This window comes from Loxodonta africana, chromosome 4 (genome assembly GCF_030014295.1).
Source record: "Loxodonta africana isolate mLoxAfr1 chromosome 4, mLoxAfr1.hap2, whole genome shotgun sequence".
Taxonomy (NCBI): domain Eukaryota; kingdom Metazoa; phylum Chordata; class Mammalia; order Proboscidea; family Elephantidae; genus Loxodonta; species Loxodonta africana.
Genome location: NC_087345.1, coordinates 291858 through 312574, shown reverse-complemented (window position 1 = coordinate 312574; position 20717 = coordinate 291858). Strand labels below are relative to the sequence as shown.

Here is a 20717-nt window from a genome sequence, read left to right as displayed (position 1 = left end):
TCCTTATGACATTGTTCCTGTTGCTGTAATGCCAGGAACATAACCTGCCCCAAGCCTCTACCTGGTTAAAAACTCCTACTCTGCTCAAATGTCCCCTCCTCAAGGCAGAGTTCTCCTCTGGGCTCCCGGGTCCAGGACTTATCTGTGCCACACCCATGATGCAACCTGTCAATAGGCCCCTGGACACCAGCAGCCTATGACCAATGAGGCCCCAAAGGTCAGTGCTGAGCCAAGGAAGGGCACTGGCTGGACCATTCTATCCCCAGGGCTCCAGGTAGCAAAGATCCATGAAGGTGATGGGGAAGGGAGAACCTCGGGCCAGGATATCCTGGGGAGCAACCTCCTTCTCCAGCTTTCTGCCCTTCGAGCCCTGGTGGAGACCAGCTGGGGTCCACCCTGCAGCTCTCCCATCTGACTGGCGCCATGGACCCTTGTCCTCTCTGCCTCTGCTTGGTCTCCCAGCCCTGACCACACCTCCAGGGGGCTCTCTCCCCACCCTACATCCCCACCATCCACCCCCGCTAAACCAGGCCTTGCGATAAAGTTGTGTTGGAGAGTCACGAAGGCTGGTTTAGTCCTAGTTCTGCACCTGTCAGTTATGTGGACTTGGACACCCAACTTCTCCTTCCACTCCTGTGAAGCGGGGTCCTGGTCTCCATCATCAGGGCAGCTGTGGAGAATGTGAGCATAATCTGCTCTGTGCACTCTCAGCAAGGTGGATAAATCTCCACTGAGCACTGCACTGCCTCAGCCTCTGCCTGGCTTGTTGTGGTCTGGGCCTTCTTTTGCTTTTTACCCTCTGCGTAGCACCATGGGCATGAAATAAATGAGTGAATCACTGACAGCGTCTGCCTCTTACACTTTTCATGCTTTGCACACGACGTTTGCTACATGGCAGGCAGACACGGCGCAGGGATGAAGGTGTTTCTCAGCTTGTGCTTGAAAATAACTTTATTGAGAAGGGTGCCGGACGCAGAGCCGTGTGCGCGGGTCACTGCCCCTCTCCGTGGCCAGGCGGCAGGGTAGGCAGGCCCTACTGCTTCTGCTTGGTCTCATTGAGCAGCTCCTGCCAGTTCTTCTCCATCTCCTCCTTGCAGTTGAGGAAGGCATCCTCTAGCCGCCGCATGGAATCGGCCAGCGTGGGGTTGGTGCGTATCACCACCATGTCGTAGGCCATCCAGGTTGCCTGCACTGTGACACCGACGGGTCTGGTCAGAGCCGCAGGGCACTGGATACCCAGTGGGCCCACAAAGACCCCATATCCCTCTTTAAGGGTGGGTACACAAGACACCAAGGAGAGGGAGTTGGTAGGTTGCATGTCAGAGGGCTCATAAAACCCTGCAAACATGGCCCCCTACATAGTGCAGTGGGGAAACTTCCTAAGCCACACGCCTCAACTGCGGAAATGTCAGCCCGCAGTGCCAAGAGGCTGGAGGCCAGTCCAATATGAAATGTAGGAAAAGTAGAGAAAACCACAGACCCTGACTAACTCTCAGTTCACAACCAGTGGTTGCAGGGGATCCCAGGGAATCATACAGCCACCCAAGCACATGCTCAGGCAGGTCTGGCCATGCTCAGGTAAGTCTCAGGTATGTCTGACCCTGCTCAGGCAGGTATGACCCAATTCAGACAGATCTGACCATGCTCAGGTAGGTTGACCATGCTCAGGTAGGTTTGACCATGCTCAGGTAGGTTTTAGCATGCTCAGGTAGGTTTAAGCATGTTCAGGTAGGTTTGAGCATGCTCAGGTAGGTTGACCATGCTCAGGTAGGTTTGACCATGCTCACGTAGGTTTGACCATGCTCAGGTAGGTCTGACCATGCTCAGGTACATCTGACCATGCTCAGGCAGGTTGACTATGCTCAGATAGGTTGAACATGCTTAGATAGATCTGACCATACTGACGTAGGTCTGACCATGCTCAGATAGGTCTGACCCTGCTCAGGCAGGTTGACCATGCTGAGGTAGGTATGACCATGCTCAGGTAGGTCTCACCATGTTCAGGTAGGTCTGACTACACTCAGGCAGTTGACCATGCTCAGGTAGGTCTGACCATGCTCAGGTACATCTGACCATGCTCAGGCAGGTTGACTATGCTAAGATAGGTTGAACATGCTTAGATAGATCTGACCATACTGACGTAGGTCTGACCATGCTCAGATAGGTCTGACCCTGCTCAGGCAGGTTGACCATGCTGAGGTAGGTATGACCATGCTCAGGTGGGTCTGACCATGCTCAGGTAGGTCTGACGATGCTCCAGAAGGCTGACCATGCTCAGGCAGCCTGACCACATTCAGGTAGGTCTGATCATGCTCAGCTAGGTCTGACCATGCTCAGCTAGGTCTGACCATGCTCAGCTAGGTCTGACCATGCTCAGGCAGCCTGACCACGTTCAGGTAGGTCTGACCATGCTCAAGTAGGTCTGACTATGCTCAGGTAGATCTGACCATGCTCAGGAAGGCTGACCATGCTCAAGTAGGTCTGACCATGCTGAGGTAAGTCTCAGGCAGGTCCAACCACACTCAGGTGGGTTGACCATGCTTAGGCAAGTTTGATCACGCTCAGATAGGTTACCACTCATAGTCCTGCAAAGTTCCAAGTTTCATGTGACCGCATGTTCAGTGACTGGTCACCCACCCACCTCTATATGGCCGCCTCTGTGCTTTCGAGAAGGCCCAGGTCAGAGGTACCTCCTTGTGGGAGGTTTCTGCTATGGCCGCCAGATATCTTTTGGCTGTCCCCACCAAGTGTGCCCCCTGGCACTCACCACAGCTTTGGCCTGTTTACTCACCTGCCTGTTCCTTCATGAATTTCCTGAGGGCAGTGGCTCTGTGCTAGCACGGGGTCTGAGGGCAAGTGTGCACTTTTTTTTTAATTGTGCTTTAAGTGAAAGTTTACAAATCAAGTCAACCTCTCATACAAAAATTTATATACGCCTTGCTATGTACTCCTAGTTGCTGTCCTCCTAATGAGACAACACATTCCTTCTCTCCACCCTGTATTCCCATGTGCATCCAGCCAGTGTCTGTCCCCCTCTGCCTTCTCATCTCCCCTCCAGACAGGAGCTGCCTACATAGTCTAATGTGTCTACTTGACCCAAGAAGGTCACTCATCACCAGTGTCATTTTCTATCTTATAGTGCAGTCCAATCCCTATCTGAAGAGTTAGCTTTGGGAATGGTTCCAGTCCTCGGCTAAGAGGCTAACATGACCTCCAGTGTCCTTCTGGTCTCAGTCAGACCATTAAGTCTGGTCTTTTTTTATGAGAATTTGAGGTCTGCATCCCACTGTTCTCCTGCTCCATCAGGGATTCTCTGGTGTGTTCCCTGTCGAGGGAGTAATCGGTTGTAGCCGGGAACTATCTAGTTCTTCTGGTCGCAGGCTGATGTAGTCTTTGATTTATGTGGGTCTTTCTGTCTCTTGGGCTCATAATTACCTTGTCTTTGGTGTTCTTCATTCTCCTTTGGTCCAGGTGAGTTGAAACCAATTGATGCATCTGAGATGGCCGCTTGCTAGTGTTTAAGACCCCAGACACCACTCACCAAAGTGAGAATGTTTTCTTAATAGATTTTATTATGCCAATTGACCTAGATGTCCCCTGAAACCATGGTCCCCAAACCCCCGCCCCTGCTCTGCTGGCCTTTGAAGTGTTCGGCTGTATTCAGGAAACTCCTTTGCTTTTGGTTTAGTCGAGTTGTGCTGACCTTTTCTGTATTGTGTGTTGACTTTCCCTTCACCTAGAATAGTTCTTGTCTACTATCTAATTAGTGAATACCCTCTCTCTTCTTCCACTGCCACCCATAAAATTTTCTTCTCTGTTTAAACTATTTCTTGAGTTCTTATAATAGTGGTCACATACACTATTTGTCCTTTTGCAACTAATTTCACTCAGCATAATGCCTTCCAGATTTCTCCATGTTATGACATGTTTCACAGATTCATCATTGATCTTTATCCATGGATAGTATTCCATTGTGTGAATATACCATAATTTATTTAAACATTCATCCTTTAATGGGCACCTTGGTTGCTTCCATCTTTTTGATATCATCTTTTTTTAAAATTGTGCTTTAAATCAAAGTTTACAAATCAAGTCAGTCTCTCACACAAAAACTTATGAACACCTTGCTACATACTCCCAGTTGCTCTCCCCCTAATGAGACTGCCTGCTCCCTCCCTCCACTCTCTTTACGTGTCCATTTCTCCAGCTTTTAACCCCCTCTACCTTCTCATCTCCCCTTCAGGCAGGAGATGCCAACATAGTCTGGTATTCTCTGCTTTCAGCCAGGATCCATCTGACATCAGCAATGGTATCCCTGGTTCCACGTCTCTTCTGAAACCGGCCTGAATTTCTGGCAGTTCCCTGTCGATACACTGCTGCAGCCATTTTTGAATGATCTTCAGCAAAATTTTACTTGTGTGTGATATTAATGATATTGTTCTATAATTTCTACATTCAGTTGGATCGCCTTTCTTGGGAATAGGCATAAATATGGATCTCTTCCAGTCAGTTGACCAGGAAGCTGTATTCCATATTTCTTGGCATAGACGAGTGAGCACCTCCAGTGCTGCATCCGTTTGCTGGAACATCTCAATTGATATTCCATCAATTCCTACAGCCTTGTTTTTCACCAATGCCTTCAGAGCAGCTTGGACTTCTTCCTTCAGTACCATCGGTTTCTGATCATATGCTGCCTCTTGAAATGGTTGAACATTGACTAATTCTTTTTGGTGTAATGACTATGTATTCCTTCCAACTACTTTGGATGGTTCCTGCGTCATTTAATATTTTCCCCACAGAATCCTTCACTATTGCGACTCTAGGCTTGAATTTTTTCTTCAGTTCTTTCAGCTTGAGAAATGCCGAGCACATTCTTCCCTTTTGGTTTTCCATTTCCAGCTCTTCGCACGTCATTATAATTCTTTACTTTGTCTTCTCGAGAGGCCCTTTGAAATCTTCTGTTCAATTCTTTTACTTCATCAATTCTTCCTTTTGCTTTAGCTGCCTGACATTCAAGAGCAAGTTTCAGAGTCTCCTGACATCCATCTTGGTCTTTTTTTTCCCATCTTTTCAATGACCTCTTGTTTTCTTCACGTATGATGTCCTTGATGTCATTTCACAACTTGTCTGGTCTTCGGTCACCAGTGTTCAATGCATCAAATCTATTCTTCAGATGGTTTCTAAATTCAGGTGTGATATATTCAAGGTCATATTTTGGCTCTCGTGGACTTGCTCTGATTTTCTTCAGTTTCAGCTTGAACTTGCATATGGGCAATTGATGGTCTGTTCCACAGTCGGCCCCTGGCCTTTTTCTGACTGATTATATTGAGCTTTCCATCATCTCTTTCCACAGATGTAGTCAATTTGATTTCTGTGTGTTCCATTTGGCGAAGTCCATGTGTATAGTCTCCATTTTATGTTGGTGGAAGAAGGTATTTGCAATGAAGAAGTTGTTGGTCTTGCAAAATTCTGTCATTTGATCTCCGGCATTGTTTCTATCTCCAAGGCCATATTTTCCAACTACTAGCAGTGGAACATTGTCTGATATAGTGCTGGAAGATGAGCCCCCCAGGTTGGAAGGCACTCAAAAGATGACTTGGGAAGAGTTGCCTCCTCAAATTAGAGTCGACCTTAATGACATGGATGGACTAAAGCTTTCAGGACCTTCATTTGCTGATGTGGCGCAACTCAAAATGAGAAGAAACAGCTGAAAACATCCATTAATAATTGGAATCTGGACTGTACGAAGTATGAATCTAGGAAAATTGGAAATCGTCAAAAATGATTTGGAATGCATAAACATTGATATCCTAGGCATTAGTGAGCTGAAATGGATTGGTATTGGCCATTTTGAATCAGACAATTATGTAGTGTACTATGCTGAGAATGACAACTTGAAGAGGGATGGTGTTGCATTCATCGTCAAAAAGAACGTTTCAAGATCTATTTTGAACTACAACACTGTCAGTGATAGGATAATATCCATATGCCTACAAGGGAGACCAGTTAATACGACTATTATTCAAATTTACGCACTAACCACTAAGGCCAGAGATGAAGAAATAGAAGATTTTTATCAGCTGCTGCAGTCTGAACTTGATGGAACATGCAATCAAGATGCATTGATAGTTACTGGCGATTGGAATGCAATAAACATGGTTGTGCACATATCTGTTCATGTAAAGACTCATTTCTCTAGGATATATTCCAAGGCGTGGGACTGCTGGATCGTACAGTAGTTCTATTTTTAGCTTTTTAAGGAAGAGCCAAATCAATTTCCAAAGTGGTTGTACCATTTTACATTCCCACCAGCAGTGTATAAGTGTTCCAGTCTCTCCACAGCCTCACCAACATTTATTATTTTGTGTTTTTTGGATTAATGCCAGTTGTTGGAGTCAGATGATATCTCATTGTAGTTTTGATTGGCATTTCTCTAATGGCTAATGATTGTGAGCATTTCCTCTTGCATATGTTAGCTACTTGAATGTCTTATTTAGTGAAGTTCTGTTCATATCCTTTGCCCATTTTTTAACTGGGCTGTCTTTTTGTTGTTGAGTTTTTGTAGTATCGTGTAGATTTTAGAGATCATCTGCTGATTGGAAATGTCAAAGCTAAAAACTTTTTCACAGTCTGTAGGTAATCTTTTTACTCTTTCGGTGAAGTCTTTGGATGAGCATAATAGGTGTTTGACTTTTAGGAGCTCCCAGTTATCTAGTTTCTCTTCTGGTGTTTGTGCATTGTTAGTAATGTTTCGTATACTGTTTATGCCATATATTAGGTCTCCTAACATTGTCCCTATTTTTTCTTCCATGATCTTTAACATTTTAGATTTTATATTTAGGTCTTTGACCCTTTTTGAGTTAGCTTTTGTGCATGGTGTGAGGTATGGGTCTTGTTTCATTTTTCTGCAGATGGATATCCAGTTATGCCAGCACCATTTCTTTTTTTTTTTTTTATTAACTTTTATTGAGCTTCAAGTGAACGTTTACAAATCAAGTCAGTCTCTCACATATAAGTTTATATATATCTTACTCCTTACTCCCACTTGCTCTCCCCCTAATGAGTCAGCCCTTCCAGTCTCTCCTTTCGTGACAATTTTGCCAGCTTCCAACTCTCTCTATCCTCCCATCCCCCCTCCAGACAGGAGATGCCAACATAGTCTCAAGTGTCCACCTGATATAATTAGCTCACTCTCCTTCAGCATCCCTCTCCTACCCACTGTCCAGTCCCTTTCATGTCTGATGAGTTGTCTTCGGGATGGTTCCTGTCCTGTGCCAACAGAAGGTTTGGGGACCATGCCCGCTGGGATTCCTCTAGTCACAGTCAGACCATTAAGTATGGTATTTTTATGAGAATTTGGGGTCTGCATCCCACTGATCTCCTGCTCCCTCAGGGGTTCTCTATTGTGCTCCCTGTTAGGGCAGTCATTGATTGTGGCCGGGCACCAACTAGTTCTTCTGGTTTCAGGATGATGTAAGTCTCTGCTTCATGTGGCCCTTTCTGTGTCTTGGGCTCTTGGCTGTCGTGTGACCTTGGTGTTCTTCATTCTCCTTTGCTCCAGGTGGGTTGAGACCAATTGATGCATCTTAGATGGCCGCTTGTTAGCTTTTAAGACCCCAGACGCCACATTTCAAAGTGGGATGCAGAATGTTTTCATAACAGAATTATTTTGCCAGTTGACTTAGAAGTCCCCTTAGAGCATGGTTCCCAAACCCCTGCCCTTGCTCTGCTGACCTTTGAAGCATTCATTTTATCCCGGAAACTTCTTTGCTTTTGGTCCAGTCCAATTGGGTTGACCTTCCATGTATTGAGTGTTGTCCTTCCCTTCACCTAAAGCAGTTCTTATCTACTAATTAATCAGTAAAAAACCCTCTCCCTCCCTCCCTCCCTCCCCTCCTCGTAACCACAAAAGTATGTGTTCTTCTCAGTTTATACTGTTTCTCAAGATCTTATAATAGTGGTCTTATACAATATTTGTCCTTTTGCCTCTGACTGATTTCGCTCAGCATAATGCCTTCCAGGTTCCTCCATGTTATGAAATGTTTCACAGATTCATCACTGTTCTTTATCGATGCGTAGTATTCCATTGTGTGAATATACCACAATTTACTTACCCATTCATCCGTTGATGGACACCTTGGTTGCTTCCAGCTTTTTGCTATTGTAAACAGAGCTGCAATAAACATGGGTGTGCATATATCTGCTCGTGTGAAGGCTCTTATTTCTCTAGGGTATATCCCGAGGAGTGGGATTTCTGGGTTGTATGGTAGTTCTATTTCTAACTTTTTAAAAAAACGCCAGATAGATTTCCAAAGTGGTTGTACCATTTTACATTCCCACCGGCAGTGTATAAGAGTTCCAATCTCTCCACAGCCTCTCCAACATTGATTATTTTGTGTTTTTTGGATTAATGCCAGCCTTGTTGGAGTGAGATGGAATCTCATCATAGTTTTAATTTGCATTTCTCTAATGGCTAATGACCGAGAGCATTTTCTCATGTATCTGTTAGCTGCCTGAATATCTTCTTTAGTGAAGTGCGTGTTCATATCCTTTGCGCACATTTTGATTGGGTTGTTTGTCTTTTTGTGGTTGAGTTTTAACAGAATCATATAGATTTTAGAGATCAGGCGCTGGTCAGAGATGTCATAGCTGAAAATTCTTTCCCAGTCTGTAGGTGGTCTTTTTACTCCTTTGGTGAAGTCTTTAGATGAGCATAGGTGTTTGATTTTTAGGAGCTCCCAGTTATCTGGTTTCTCTTCGTCATTTTTGGTAATGTTTTGTATTCTGTTTATGCCTTGTATTAGGGCTCCTAAGGTTGTCCCTATTTTTTCTTCCATGATCTTTATCGTTTTAGTCTTTATGTTTAGGTCTTTGATCCACTTGGAATTAGTTTTTGTGCATGGTGTGAGGTATGGATCCTGTTTCATTTTTTTGCAAATCGATATCCAGTTATGCCAGCACCATTTGTTAAAAAGACTATCTTTTCCCCAATTAACTGACACTGGGCCTTTGTCAAATATCAGCTGCTCATATATGGATGGATTTATATCTGGGTTCTCAATTCTGTTCCATTGATCTATGTGTCTGTTGTTGTACCAGTACCAGGCTGTTTTGACTACTGTGGCTGTATAATAGGTTCTAAAATCAGGTAGAGTGAGGCCTCCCACTTTCTTCTTCTTTTTCAGTAGTGCTTTACTTATCCGAGGCTTCCTTCCCTTCCATATGAAGTTGGTGATTTGTTTCTCCATCACATTAAAAAATGTCATTGGAATTTGGATCGGAAGTGCATTGTATGTATAGATGGCTTTTGGTAGAATAGACATTTTTACTATGTTAAGTCTTCCTATCCACGAGCAAGGTATGTTTTTCCACTTAAGTAAGTCCTTTTTAGTTTCTTGTAGTAGTACTTTGTAGTTTTCTTTATACAGGTCTTTTACATCTTTGGTAAGAATTATTCCTAAGTATTTTATCTTCTTGGTGGCTACCGTGAATGGTATTGATTTTGGTGATTTCCTCTTCGATGTTCTTTTTGTCGATGTAGAGGAATCCAAGTGATTTTTGTATGTTTATCTTATAACCTGAGACTCTGCCAAACTCTTCTATTAGTTTCAGTAGTTTTCTGGAGGATTCCTTAGGGTTTTCTGTGTATAAGATCATGTCATCTGCAAATACAGATAATTTTACTACCTCCTTGCCAATCCGGATGCCCTTTATTTCTTTGTCTAGCCTAATTGCTCTGGCTAGGACCTCTAGCACAATGTTGAATAAGAGAGATGATAAAGGGCATCCTTGTCTGGTTCCCGTTCTCAAGAGAAATGCTTTCAGGCTCTCTCCATGTAGAGTGATGCTGGCTGTTGGCTTTGTATAGATGCCCTTTATTATGTTTAGGAATTTTCCTTCAATTCCTATTTTACTGAGAGTTTTTATCATAAATGGGTGTTAGACTTTGTCAAATGCCTTTTCTGCATCAGTTGACAAGATCATGTGGTTTTTGTCTTTTGTTTTATTTATATGGTGGATTACATTAATGGTTTTTCTAATATTAAACCAGCCTTGCATACCTGGTATAAATTCCACTTGGTCGTGGTGGATTGTTTTTTTGATATGTTGTTGAATTCTATTGGCTAGAATTTTGTTGAGGATTTTTGCATCTATGTTCATGAGGGATATAGGTGTGTAATTTTCTTTTTTTTTTTTTTGTGTGATGTCTTCACCTGGTTTTGGTATCAGGGAAATGGTGGCTTCAGAGAATGAGTTAGGCAGTATTCCGTCATTTTCTATGCTTTGAAATACCTTTAGTAGTAGTGGTGTTAACTCTTCTCTGAAAGTTTGGTAGAACTCTGCAGTAAAGCCGTCTGGGCCAGGGCTTTTTTTGTTGGGAGTTTTTTGATTACCATTTCAATCTCTTTTTTTGTTATGGATGTATTTAGTTGTTCTACTTCTGATTGTGTTAGTTTAGGTAGGTAGTGTTTTTCAAGGAATTCATTTCTTCTAGGTTTGCAAATTTGTTAGAGTACAATTTTTCGTAATAATCCGATATGATTCTTTTAATTTCAGTTGGGTCTATTGTGATGTGGCCCATCTCGTTTCTTATTCGGGTTATTTGTTTCCTTTCCTGTATTTCTTTAGTCTGTCTGGCCAATGGTTTATCAATTTTGTTAATTTTTTCAAAGAATCAGCTTTTGAAAATCTACTTTAATTTTAATTTATATATTGAAATTATACTTAATCGTGCTGATGTCTGTTCCAGGCTCACACCCACCTCTTCTAGTGAAGGAATATCTCTATTCAACTTTATATTCCTAGCACAGCACACAGTAGGCAATCAATAAATGTTAACAGGAGAATGTGTAATTAGATTGAAGGAATTATATAACTTTGAAAGCAAAGAAGACTTGAAACACTTACTGATGAAGATCAAAGACCACAGCCTTCAGTATGGATTACACCTCAACATAAAACAAAAATCCTCACAACTGGACCAATAAGCAACATCACGATAAATGGAGAAAAGACTGAAGTCATCAAGGATTTCATTTTACTTTGATCCACAATCAATGCCCATGGAAGCAGCAGTCAAGAAATCAAGATGCATTGCCCTGGGCAAATCTGCTGCACAAGATCTCTTTAAAGTGTTGAAAAGAAAAGATGTCACCTTGAAGACTAAGGTGCACCTAACCCAAGCTCTGGTGTTTTAAATCTTCTCATATGCATGTGAAAGCTGGACGATGAATAAGGAAGACCGAAGAATTGATTCCTTTGAATTGTGGTTTTGGCAAAGGATATTGAACACACAACGGACTGCCAAAAGAACGAACAAATCTGTCTTAGAAGGTGTACAACTGAAGTGCTCCTTAGAAGCAAGGATGTCAAGACTATGTCTCACATACTATGGACAAGTTATCAGGAGGGATCAGTCCCTGAAAGAAGGACATCATGCTTGGTAGGAGGTCAGCAAAAAAGAGGAAGACCCTCAACTAGATGAACTGACACAGTGACCGCAATGATGGGCTCAAGCCTAACAACGATTGTGAGGATGGTGCAGGACGGGCAGTGTTTCATTCTGTTGTACAAAGGGTCACTATGAGTCAGAACTGATTCGAAGGCACCTAACAACAACAACAACAGAGTATGCATGCTTTCTAACATTTGTTTCACATTATGATTTTCTCTAGCAAAAATCAGGCTCACAATTTTCGAGAATTAATACACACTCTGAATTCACAAAGAACAGATTAAAGAAATGTTGACGGTATTGCTACCACTACTGTTTACCACTTAGTGGAAATATGTTGAGTAACGTAAAAAACTAACATTCCTTTCCAAAAATGGAGAAATTTGTTGAAGCCTACTGCTGCTGTAATCCACTGAGCTGTACCTCCCATTTCAGTACCCAACCAGTCTTGGCACTATTACTCTGAACCCTTTCTATTTAAAAGACTCCCAGTAAGAAATGTTCCAATTCTGTCTACAGGTGTCACAGTAATGTAATTGGCCACTTGCTTAGCATTTGAGCTGTGGCTGGTAATGTTCCAGTTACTAACCAAAAAAACCAAACCCGTTGCCGTCAAGTCGATTCCGGCTCATAGTGACCCTATAGGACAGAGTAGAACTGCCCCATAGAGTTTCCAAGGAGCACCTTGTGGATTCGAACTGCTGATCTTTTGGTTAGCAGCTGCAGCACTTAACCACTGCGCCACCAGGGTTTCTCCAGTTACTAAAGGAGTCACTATTTCTGCCCTGAAGAAAATACCAGTCGGTTGCAGAAATAAGGTGCAAACACACATAAAATTATCAGAAAAAAATCCAAGGTAACATTCTGTTATCGGTGTCAAATTTTGTGAAAGAGCAGTTGCATGCCATAGGGGTTGCAAGGGTGTCAGGAAGGCAATTGATTTGAGCTTAGAAGGGTGGGGAGGGCTTGGGCTATTGGAAAGAAGGGGGAAGGCAGCTGGCTGGTAAAATATCCTACCTGAGATTTTCTCCATCTCTTCCAGTAGCTTTTCCAAGTCCTTATTCAGGTCTGACAGCATTTTCAACATGTTGTCATAGTTTCTGTCCCCAGGGTCAGAATCAGCCATCTGGCAGTGCACACAAAGAAACTTCAATGAGACAGACATGGGTCTCAACTCTGGTGCTACCATGCACGGCTGTGGTTCCTCTAATGCATTCTTCCGCTGTCCCTTAAAGTTGGAACAATACCACTCACCCCACAGGGGTGCTGTGGGGCTAATATGACGATGTGTGTGTGCACGTATATGTGTATGTATGCCTGCACATGCGTACATATGTACATGCAGGTGTATGCGCACATGTATGCGTGCACATATGCATGTGTATGTATGTTTGTGTATGTGTGTACTTGTGTATGTTTGTGTGTGTGTGTACTGTGTGTGTGTGTGTGTGTGTGTGTAAAGGGCCCAGCAAAGAGACTGGCCCACAGTAGCAGCCCCTCCCCTCACCTTTCCTCTTGAGTACAAACATGTCTTCAAACACGGCTGAAGGATGGGACAATGAAAGCGGAAGGCATTTTCACTGGTCACAAAGGAAAAAGTCTTTGCCATGAATGGTGACACAGAGTAGAATTCACTGTGGCAAAAATGTACTGCATCCCCACTAAGTGCAGCTGCCATGCTGACACATCACGAAAAGACATGATCCCTGTCCTTAAGGAATGCAGAGTGTATGATGGGAGTAAGCCACACACCCCCATGTGACAAATGCCACAGTGGACATATAAATACCAGCTATTACAACAAATACAAATGTGAAGCTAACGGAGCCTGAAGGAGAGTAAGTTTAACTTTAAAGTATGAAATGATTCACAAACGTGCCAATTTAAAAAAAAAAATTTAGAGAGCCTGTGCAGGGTTATCTTTTTTTTTTTTTTTTAATTATTATCAACTTAAGCAACTTTACAGAAGAACTCTCTTGGACCCTAGAGGTGGTCCTGCAGCCTGAGGCAGAAACCAGGAGCCGCCTTTAATTTCTCCGTCTCTCTTTTCTCCAAGACCCAGTGGGTCACTAAGACACATCACTTTTATTTGTTCATGGAATAAGTATCTCATCACTTCTGGGTCAGAAAGGGCTGGTGCGTGGAGACACTGTGAGCTGAGCCTTTCCCTGTGGAGCTCACCGTCTGTCCCAGCTCGTCAATGCCCCGTCAGTGCCTCTGCGTTTATCGAGGCCCACTCCTCCACCCAACTCTCAGCACCGGATTGCTGACTGAGCACGCACTACGGGCCAGAGATCTAGGGTGCTGCAGCCAACCAGCCAGCCGAAGCCTGAGCTTCCCTTCCAGCGGGGAGAAACAAATAATACACTAGTAAACACATAAACAAGATACCTTCAGTTTCTGGTAATTTTTCTACAAAGAAAATAAAAAAGGCTGGTGGGGTAAAGAGGCTCTTTCATGGGGAAGAGGCACTTTATGTTGGGAAGGCAGAGAAGTCCTCTCCAAGGAAGTGACATCTGGCCTGACTCCTGACACTTGAGCTGGCCACGTGAGGGTCTGGGGAAGAACTCCAGGCAGGCAGGTGGATGGCTCAAACACAGACCCCAAGTGGCCCTGGTTATCTTGAGGAACAGAAAGAACGTGCAGGGTGGGGCTGAGGATAAGAGAGGCACGACACGAGAGCAGCTAAGTGGGCAGGGGCTCTGGTTTTACTTTCAGTGTGACAGGAAGCCACTGGAGGCTGACGGGAGGGGAATTATGCTATTTAATTTTTGTTTTAAAATGACAATCTTGTTTGGAACATAGACTGTTGCAGGTTGAGGGGAGGCAAGAGAGGGAAGGCCAGTTAGTAAGGAGACCCGTACAGTGGTGAGAGCTGATGGTGGCTTGGACTAGGGTGTTAATGATATAAATGGTGAGATGTAAAAGGATTTAGGATATATTTTGAAAGCTGAGCCATGAGAACTTAGTAGAGGACTTGATGTGTATGGGCTTGCAGGGGCAAGTAACAGAAAGAAAGAAATTAAAGATGACTCCTAATTTTGAGGAAGGAGCCCTGGTGGTCTAGTGGTTAAAATGGTTAGCTGCTCTACCAAAGGTCAGCGCTTCAACCCACCAGCCAGTCCACAGGGGAAAAGACCCAGCTATCGGCTCCTGTAAAGATCACAGCCAAGGAAGTCCCCGGGCTGTTCTATTCTGTCGTATAGGGCTGCTACAAGTCAGAATTGACTTGACGGCACACAACAACAATTCTGGTGAGAACAACTTGTTGGGTGCTAGTAATATGAACTAAAAAGGGGAAGACTGGGAGAAGGGCAGAATTAGAAGGAAAATCAAGAGCTCTATTTTGGACACTTTAATGTGAGATGACTAATAGGTCTCCAGCCCACATGTCTGTCAATGTGTTGTACTGTGGTGGCTTTCGAGTTGCTGTGATGCTGGAAGATATACCACTGGTATTTCAAATACCAGCTGGGTCACCAATGGTGGACAAGTTTCAGCTGAGCTTCCAGACTAAGACAGACTAAGAAGAAGGACCTGGCACTCTACTTGCAAAAAATTTAACCAATGGAAACCATGAAAAACAGCAGAACACTGTCTGATATTGTGTCAGGAGATGAGCCTCACAGGTTGGAAGGTACTCAAAATACGACTGGGGAAGAGTTGCCTCCTCAAAGTGGAGTCAACCTTAATGTTGTCAACAGAGTCAAGCTTTCAGGACCTTCATTTGTCGATGTAGCATGAATCAAAATGAGAAGAAATAACTGCAAACATCCGTTAAAAATAGGAACATGGAATGATCTAGGAAAATTGGAAGTTGTCAAAAATGAAGTGGAATGCATAAACATCACTATTCTAAGCATTAGTGAGCTGAAATGGACTGGTATTGGCCATTTTGAACCAGATAATCATATGGTCTACTATGCAAGGAATGATAACTTGAAGAGGAATGGCATTGCATTTATGGTCAAAAAGAACATTTCAAGATCTATCCCCAAGTACAGCACTGTCAGTGATAGGAAAATATTCATAAGCCTACAAGGAAGACCAGTTAATACAGCTACTATTCAAATTTACACACCAGCCACTAATGCCAAAGATGAGGAAATTGAAGATTTTTACCAACTTCTAGAGTCTGAAATTGATAAAACATGCAATCAAGATGTGTTGATAATTACTTGTGACTGGAATGCAAAAGTTGGAAACGAAGAAGGAACAGTAGTTGGAAAATATGATCTTGATGACAGAAACAACACCAAATATCGTATGATAGAATTTTGCAAGACCAATGACTACTTTGTTGCAAATACCTTTTTTCACCAACATAAATGGCAACTATAAATGTGGACCTCGTCAGATGGAATACACAGGAATCAAATCAACTATATCTATGGAAAGAGATGATGGGAAAGTTCAATATTATCAGTCAGAACAAGGCCAGGGGCCGAGTGTGGAACAGACCATCAACTGCTCATATACAAATTCAACTTGAAACTGAAGAAAATTAGAACAAGTCAAGGAGAGCCAAAATATGACCTTGAGTATATTCCAACTGAATTTAGAGACCACTGCACGCATAGACTTGACTCATTAAAACACTAACGACTGAAGACCAGATGAGCTGTGAATGACATCAAGAACATCACACATGAAGAAAGTAAAACCAAGCCAAACCTGCTGCCTTTGAGTTGATTCTGACTCACTGCTACCCTATAGGACAGAGTAGAACTGCCCCATAGGATTTCCAGGGAACAGCTGATGGATTTGAACTGCTGACCTTTTGGTTAGTAACAAGCTCTCAACCACTGTGCACCACAAGGGCTCCTGAAGAAACAAAAAGTCACTAAAAAGACAAGAAAGAAAGAAACGACCAAAGTGGATGTCAGAAGAGACTCTGAAACTTGCTCTTGAATGTAGAGTAGCTGAAGTGAAAGGAAGAAATGAAGTAAAAGAGCTAAACAGAAGATTTCAAAGGGCGGCTTGAAAAGACAAGGTATTTTAATGAAGTGTGCAAAGACTTAGAGTTAGAAAACCAAAAGGGGAGAATATGCTCGGCATTTCTCAAGCTGAAAGAATGGAAGAAAAAATTCAAGCCTCAAGTTGCACTATTAAAGGATTCTACAGGAAAAATACAAACAACGCAGGACGCAACCACAGAAGATAGAAGGAATACACAGAGTCACTATACCAAAAAGAATTGGTTGACATTCAACCATTTCAGGAGGTAGCATATGATCAACAACCAATGATACTGAAGGAAGAGGTCCAAGCTGCACTGAAGGCACTGGCAGAAAAACAAGGCTTCAGGGATTGACAGAATACCAGCTGAGATGTTTCAACAAAGGGATGCAGCAGTGGAAGTGCTCACTCATCTATGCCAGGAAATTTGGAAGACAGATATCTGGCCAACTGACTAGAAGAGACCCATAGTTGTGCCTATTTCCAAGAAAAGTGATCCAATTGAATGCAGAAATTATTGAAAAGCATCATTAATTTCAAATGCAAGTAAAATTTTGCTGAAGATCATTCAAAAGCAGTTGCAGCAGTACATCCACAGGGAACTGCCAGAAATTCAAGCTGATTCAGAAGAGGATGTAGAATGAGGGATATCACTGCTGATGTCAGATGAATCCTAGCTGAAAGCAGAAAATACCAGAAAGATGTTTACCTGTGTTTTATTGACTATGTAAAGCCATTCGACTGTGTGGATCCTAAAAAATATGGATAACACTCGAAAGAATGGGAATTCCAGAACACTTAATCATGCTCATGCGGAACCTATACATAGACCAAGAGGCAGTCACTCCAACAGAATAAAGGAATACCTCAAAGTTTAAAGTCAGGAAGTGTGTGTGACAGGGTTGTATCATTTCACCGTACTTATTCAACCTGTATGCTGAGCAAGTAATCAGAGAAGCTGGACTGTATGAAGAACAGGGCAACAGGATTGGAGGAAAACTCATTAATAACCCAGGAATGCAGATGACACAACCTTGCTTGTTGAAAGTGAGGAGGACTTGAAGCACTTATTGATGAAGGTAAACGACTACAGCCTTCAGTACGGATTACACCTCAACATAAAACAAAAATCCTCACAACTGGACAGATAAACAACATCATGATAAACAGAGAAAAGATTAAGGTTGTCAAGGATTTCATTTTACTTGGATCCACAATCAACGCCCATGGAAGCAGGAGTCAAGAAATCAAATGAGAGGTGGGGCCGAGATGGTGGAGTAGTCAGACCCTTGTGGTGATCCCTCTTACAACGAAGACCCCAAAAAACAAGTGAATTGATTATATATACGACAGGCTAGGAACCCTGAGCATCAAAGGCAAAGTTAAGAAATCGGACTGAGTGACAGGGGAGGGAGAGATGGTACAGAAGCAGCGAGGGGTTGCTAAGCCCATGGCAGGGCCTCAGCCCTGATTCCTCAGCACAACTATGGCGGGGCTGATGGTAGTTTTCAGGGTTACAGCCATTTCAGTGAAAGAAGGCAAGCAAAGTGGCACACCCTTCACCCTGTGGTGTGTCAGCAGTGGAGCTGGCTGTGGCGTTTAAGATGTGGCAGCTTCAGAGAAAGCAGGCAAGCATGGGAGGCAGCCCTAACTCCCTGGGGCGATCTCAGCAGAGACCCAGCCAGCGCACACAGGCTACACACACCTCTGGAATCTAGATAAAACAGTGCTCTTGACACAAGGTAAGTGATTCTGTCTAACTTACCGATGCGGATCTAATAGCTCCTTCTTTTGAAAGAACTCTCTATCTGATCCCTTCTCTCTCTGCCCCAGGTGGCTTCATTAACAGTTGATTTCCCTGGGCCTGAGATAGGTCCTGCTGCACTTCCTGAGCCACTCTCATGGCCTTGGAGAAGAAACAAATTAACAAACAGCAGAAAAATACTCTGCCGACTCCGCTAATCTGGAAACTCAAAGCAGAAGCAGCTCCAGTCCAGGCACAAGTGATCCACAGACTTTGTCTTTCACCCCTGCACGGATCCAGGTGGCTCTACTACACCAGATGGGATCTGGCTATTACACAGCAAGGGCCAATCTGTTTGAGGCCTGACTGTAACTATTTCAGCTGTGCAGCGGAGGGGCAGGTTTTGGACGTTTGATACCACTCTGCCTACTAAACAGGGACTTCACCTACCCACAGCAGGGGCCTGAGCACTGGAGGCTCCAACCACACCACCTAGCCGCCCATGAAAGGGCTCCAAGGCTAAGTGGTGCCTACCAGTCCTTACAGGTACAAGCACTGGGTGCCTATGGTACGGCTGCAAGGCCCACCCGCCAAAGCGATCTAGAGAACAGGGACGTGCCTTCCTCACAGACACTCAGGGGAAGGTTGTCAGTCCCCTCCCTTCCTCAGAGTGTGACCCCCTGCTGTTACGAGAAACCTGTGCATACACCAATCACCACTGCTCCTCTAAGATCGTAGGTTAGAGTCTATACCATACATTAGGTGACCAACTATCAGGACACCTGAGCAGAATCTATACAAGAATAGTGAATGGACTCCTAGGCTCATATACCTGGAAACAGCTCTAGCCATCTTGTAACAGGGCATTAGTGCTTCAAAGGCTCCAATAATTCAAGTTAGCTCACTCTAGTAGCCTATTTGGGTATATGAAAACAAAACAGAGCAAGAAAATAGGACAGAGTGAGCAAACATAAAATAAATTAATAACTTATAGATGGCTCAGATAACAGTCGATAACAAATCACATAAAAAAGCAGACCACGATTGCTTCAACAAACTCCCAAAACAAAGAAGCAAGGACTCTCCAGGTGAAGATGTATTCCTGGAATCACCAGATGTAGAATACATAAGATTAATATACAGAACTCTTCAAGACATCGGGAACGAGATCAGGGAAAACGCAGAACACGCCAAGGAACACACAGATAAAGCAGCTGAAGAAATTAAAAAGATTGTTCAAGAACATAATGGAAAATTTAATAAGCTGCAAGAATCCAAAGAGAGATAGCAATCAGAAATTCAGAAGACTAACAATAAAATTACAGAATTAGACAACTCAATAGAAAGTCCGAGGAGCAGAACTGAGGAAGTGGAAGGCAGAATTAGTGAGATGGAAGAGAAAACACTTGGCAACAATATATTTGGAAAAAAATCAGACAAAAGAATTAAAAAAAATGAAGAAACCCTAAGAATCATGTGGGACTCTATCAAGAACAATAACTTACGAGTGATTAGAATTCCAGAATAGGGAGGGATAACAGAAAATACAGAGAGAATTGTTGAAGATTTGTTGGCAGAAAACTTCCTTGAGATCGTGAAAGATGAAAGGATATCTATTGAAGATGTTCATTGAACCCCATACAAGGTAGATCCCAAACGAAAGTCACCAAGACATATTATAATCAAACTTGCCAAAACCAAAGATAAAGAAAAAATTTTAAGAGCAGCCAGGGATACACAAAAAGGTCATCTACAAAAGAGAATCAATAAGTTCAGACTACTCGGCAGAAACCATGCACACAAGAAGGCAACAGGATGACATATATAAAGCACTGAAGGAGAAAAATTGCCAGCCAAGAATCATATATCCAGCAAAACTGTCTCTCAACTGTGAAGGTGAAATTAAGACATTTCCAGAAAAACGGAGCCTTAGGGAATTTGCAAAAAACAAACCAAAACTACAAGAAATACTTAAGGGAATTCTCTGGTTAGAAAATCAATAATACCAGATATTAACCCAACACTAGAACACAGGACAGCGCAACCAGATATCAATCTAGACAGGGAAATCACAAAAATTAATCAAGGTTAAAAAAAAATGCTCAAATCAGGGAAAGAGCAATGTTATTATGTAAGACAACATTAAAACAATAAAGAGGGACTAATAAATGTAGTCAGAGATCTTTCATATGGAAAGGAAGACAAGGCAATATAAAGAAATAAAAGTTAAGTTTAAACTTACAAAAATAGGGGTAAATATTAAGGTAACCACAAAGAGGACTAACAGTCCTACACATTAAAATAAAAAACAAGAAAAACGTAAAGACTCAGCAAAAACCAAATCAACTACAATGAAAAAGCGGGACACACAATTTACAAAGAAAAACTACTCAGAACAAAAAAATCAGTGGAAAAATGAAACTGGCAACAACACACAAAAAAAGCCATCAAAATGACAGCACTAAACTCATAAAAAAAAAATACCTATCTATAATCACGCTGAATGTAAATAGACTAAATGCACCAATAAAGAGACAGAGAGTTGCAGAATGGATTAAA

At 42.8% G+C, this 20717-nt stretch overlaps 1 protein-coding gene across 1 annotated transcript; it reads right to left on the bottom strand.

Moving 5' to 3' along the window:
- Positions 1–955: 955 nt before the first annotated feature.
- SYCE3 (synaptonemal complex central element protein 3) lies at positions 956–12743 on the bottom strand. Its single transcript, XM_023542315.2, has 2 exons — positions 12473–12743; positions 956–1191 (listed from the first exon to the last, which is right to left on the bottom strand). Exons 1-2 carry the CDS (start codon positions 12642–12644, stop codon positions 1034–1036), a joined length of 330 nt encoding a protein of 109 aa, XP_023398083.2. The 5' UTR covers positions 12645–12743; the 3' UTR covers positions 956–1033.
- Between the last annotated feature and the right edge of the window lie 7974 nt (positions 12744–20717).

What these genes read in the sequence shown, in the direction of transcription:
- SYCE3 (XM_023542315.2), bottom strand. Translation starts at nt 12,644, where the DNA reads ATGGTAGCACCAGAGTTGAGACCCATGTCTGTCTCATTGAAGTTTCTT. An exon ending in AGAGATGGAGAAAATCTCAG is followed by an intron (nt 1,192 to 12,472) that starts GTAGGATATTTT and finishes TCGGTGTCACAG; the next exon opens with TGCAGGCAACCTGGATGGCC.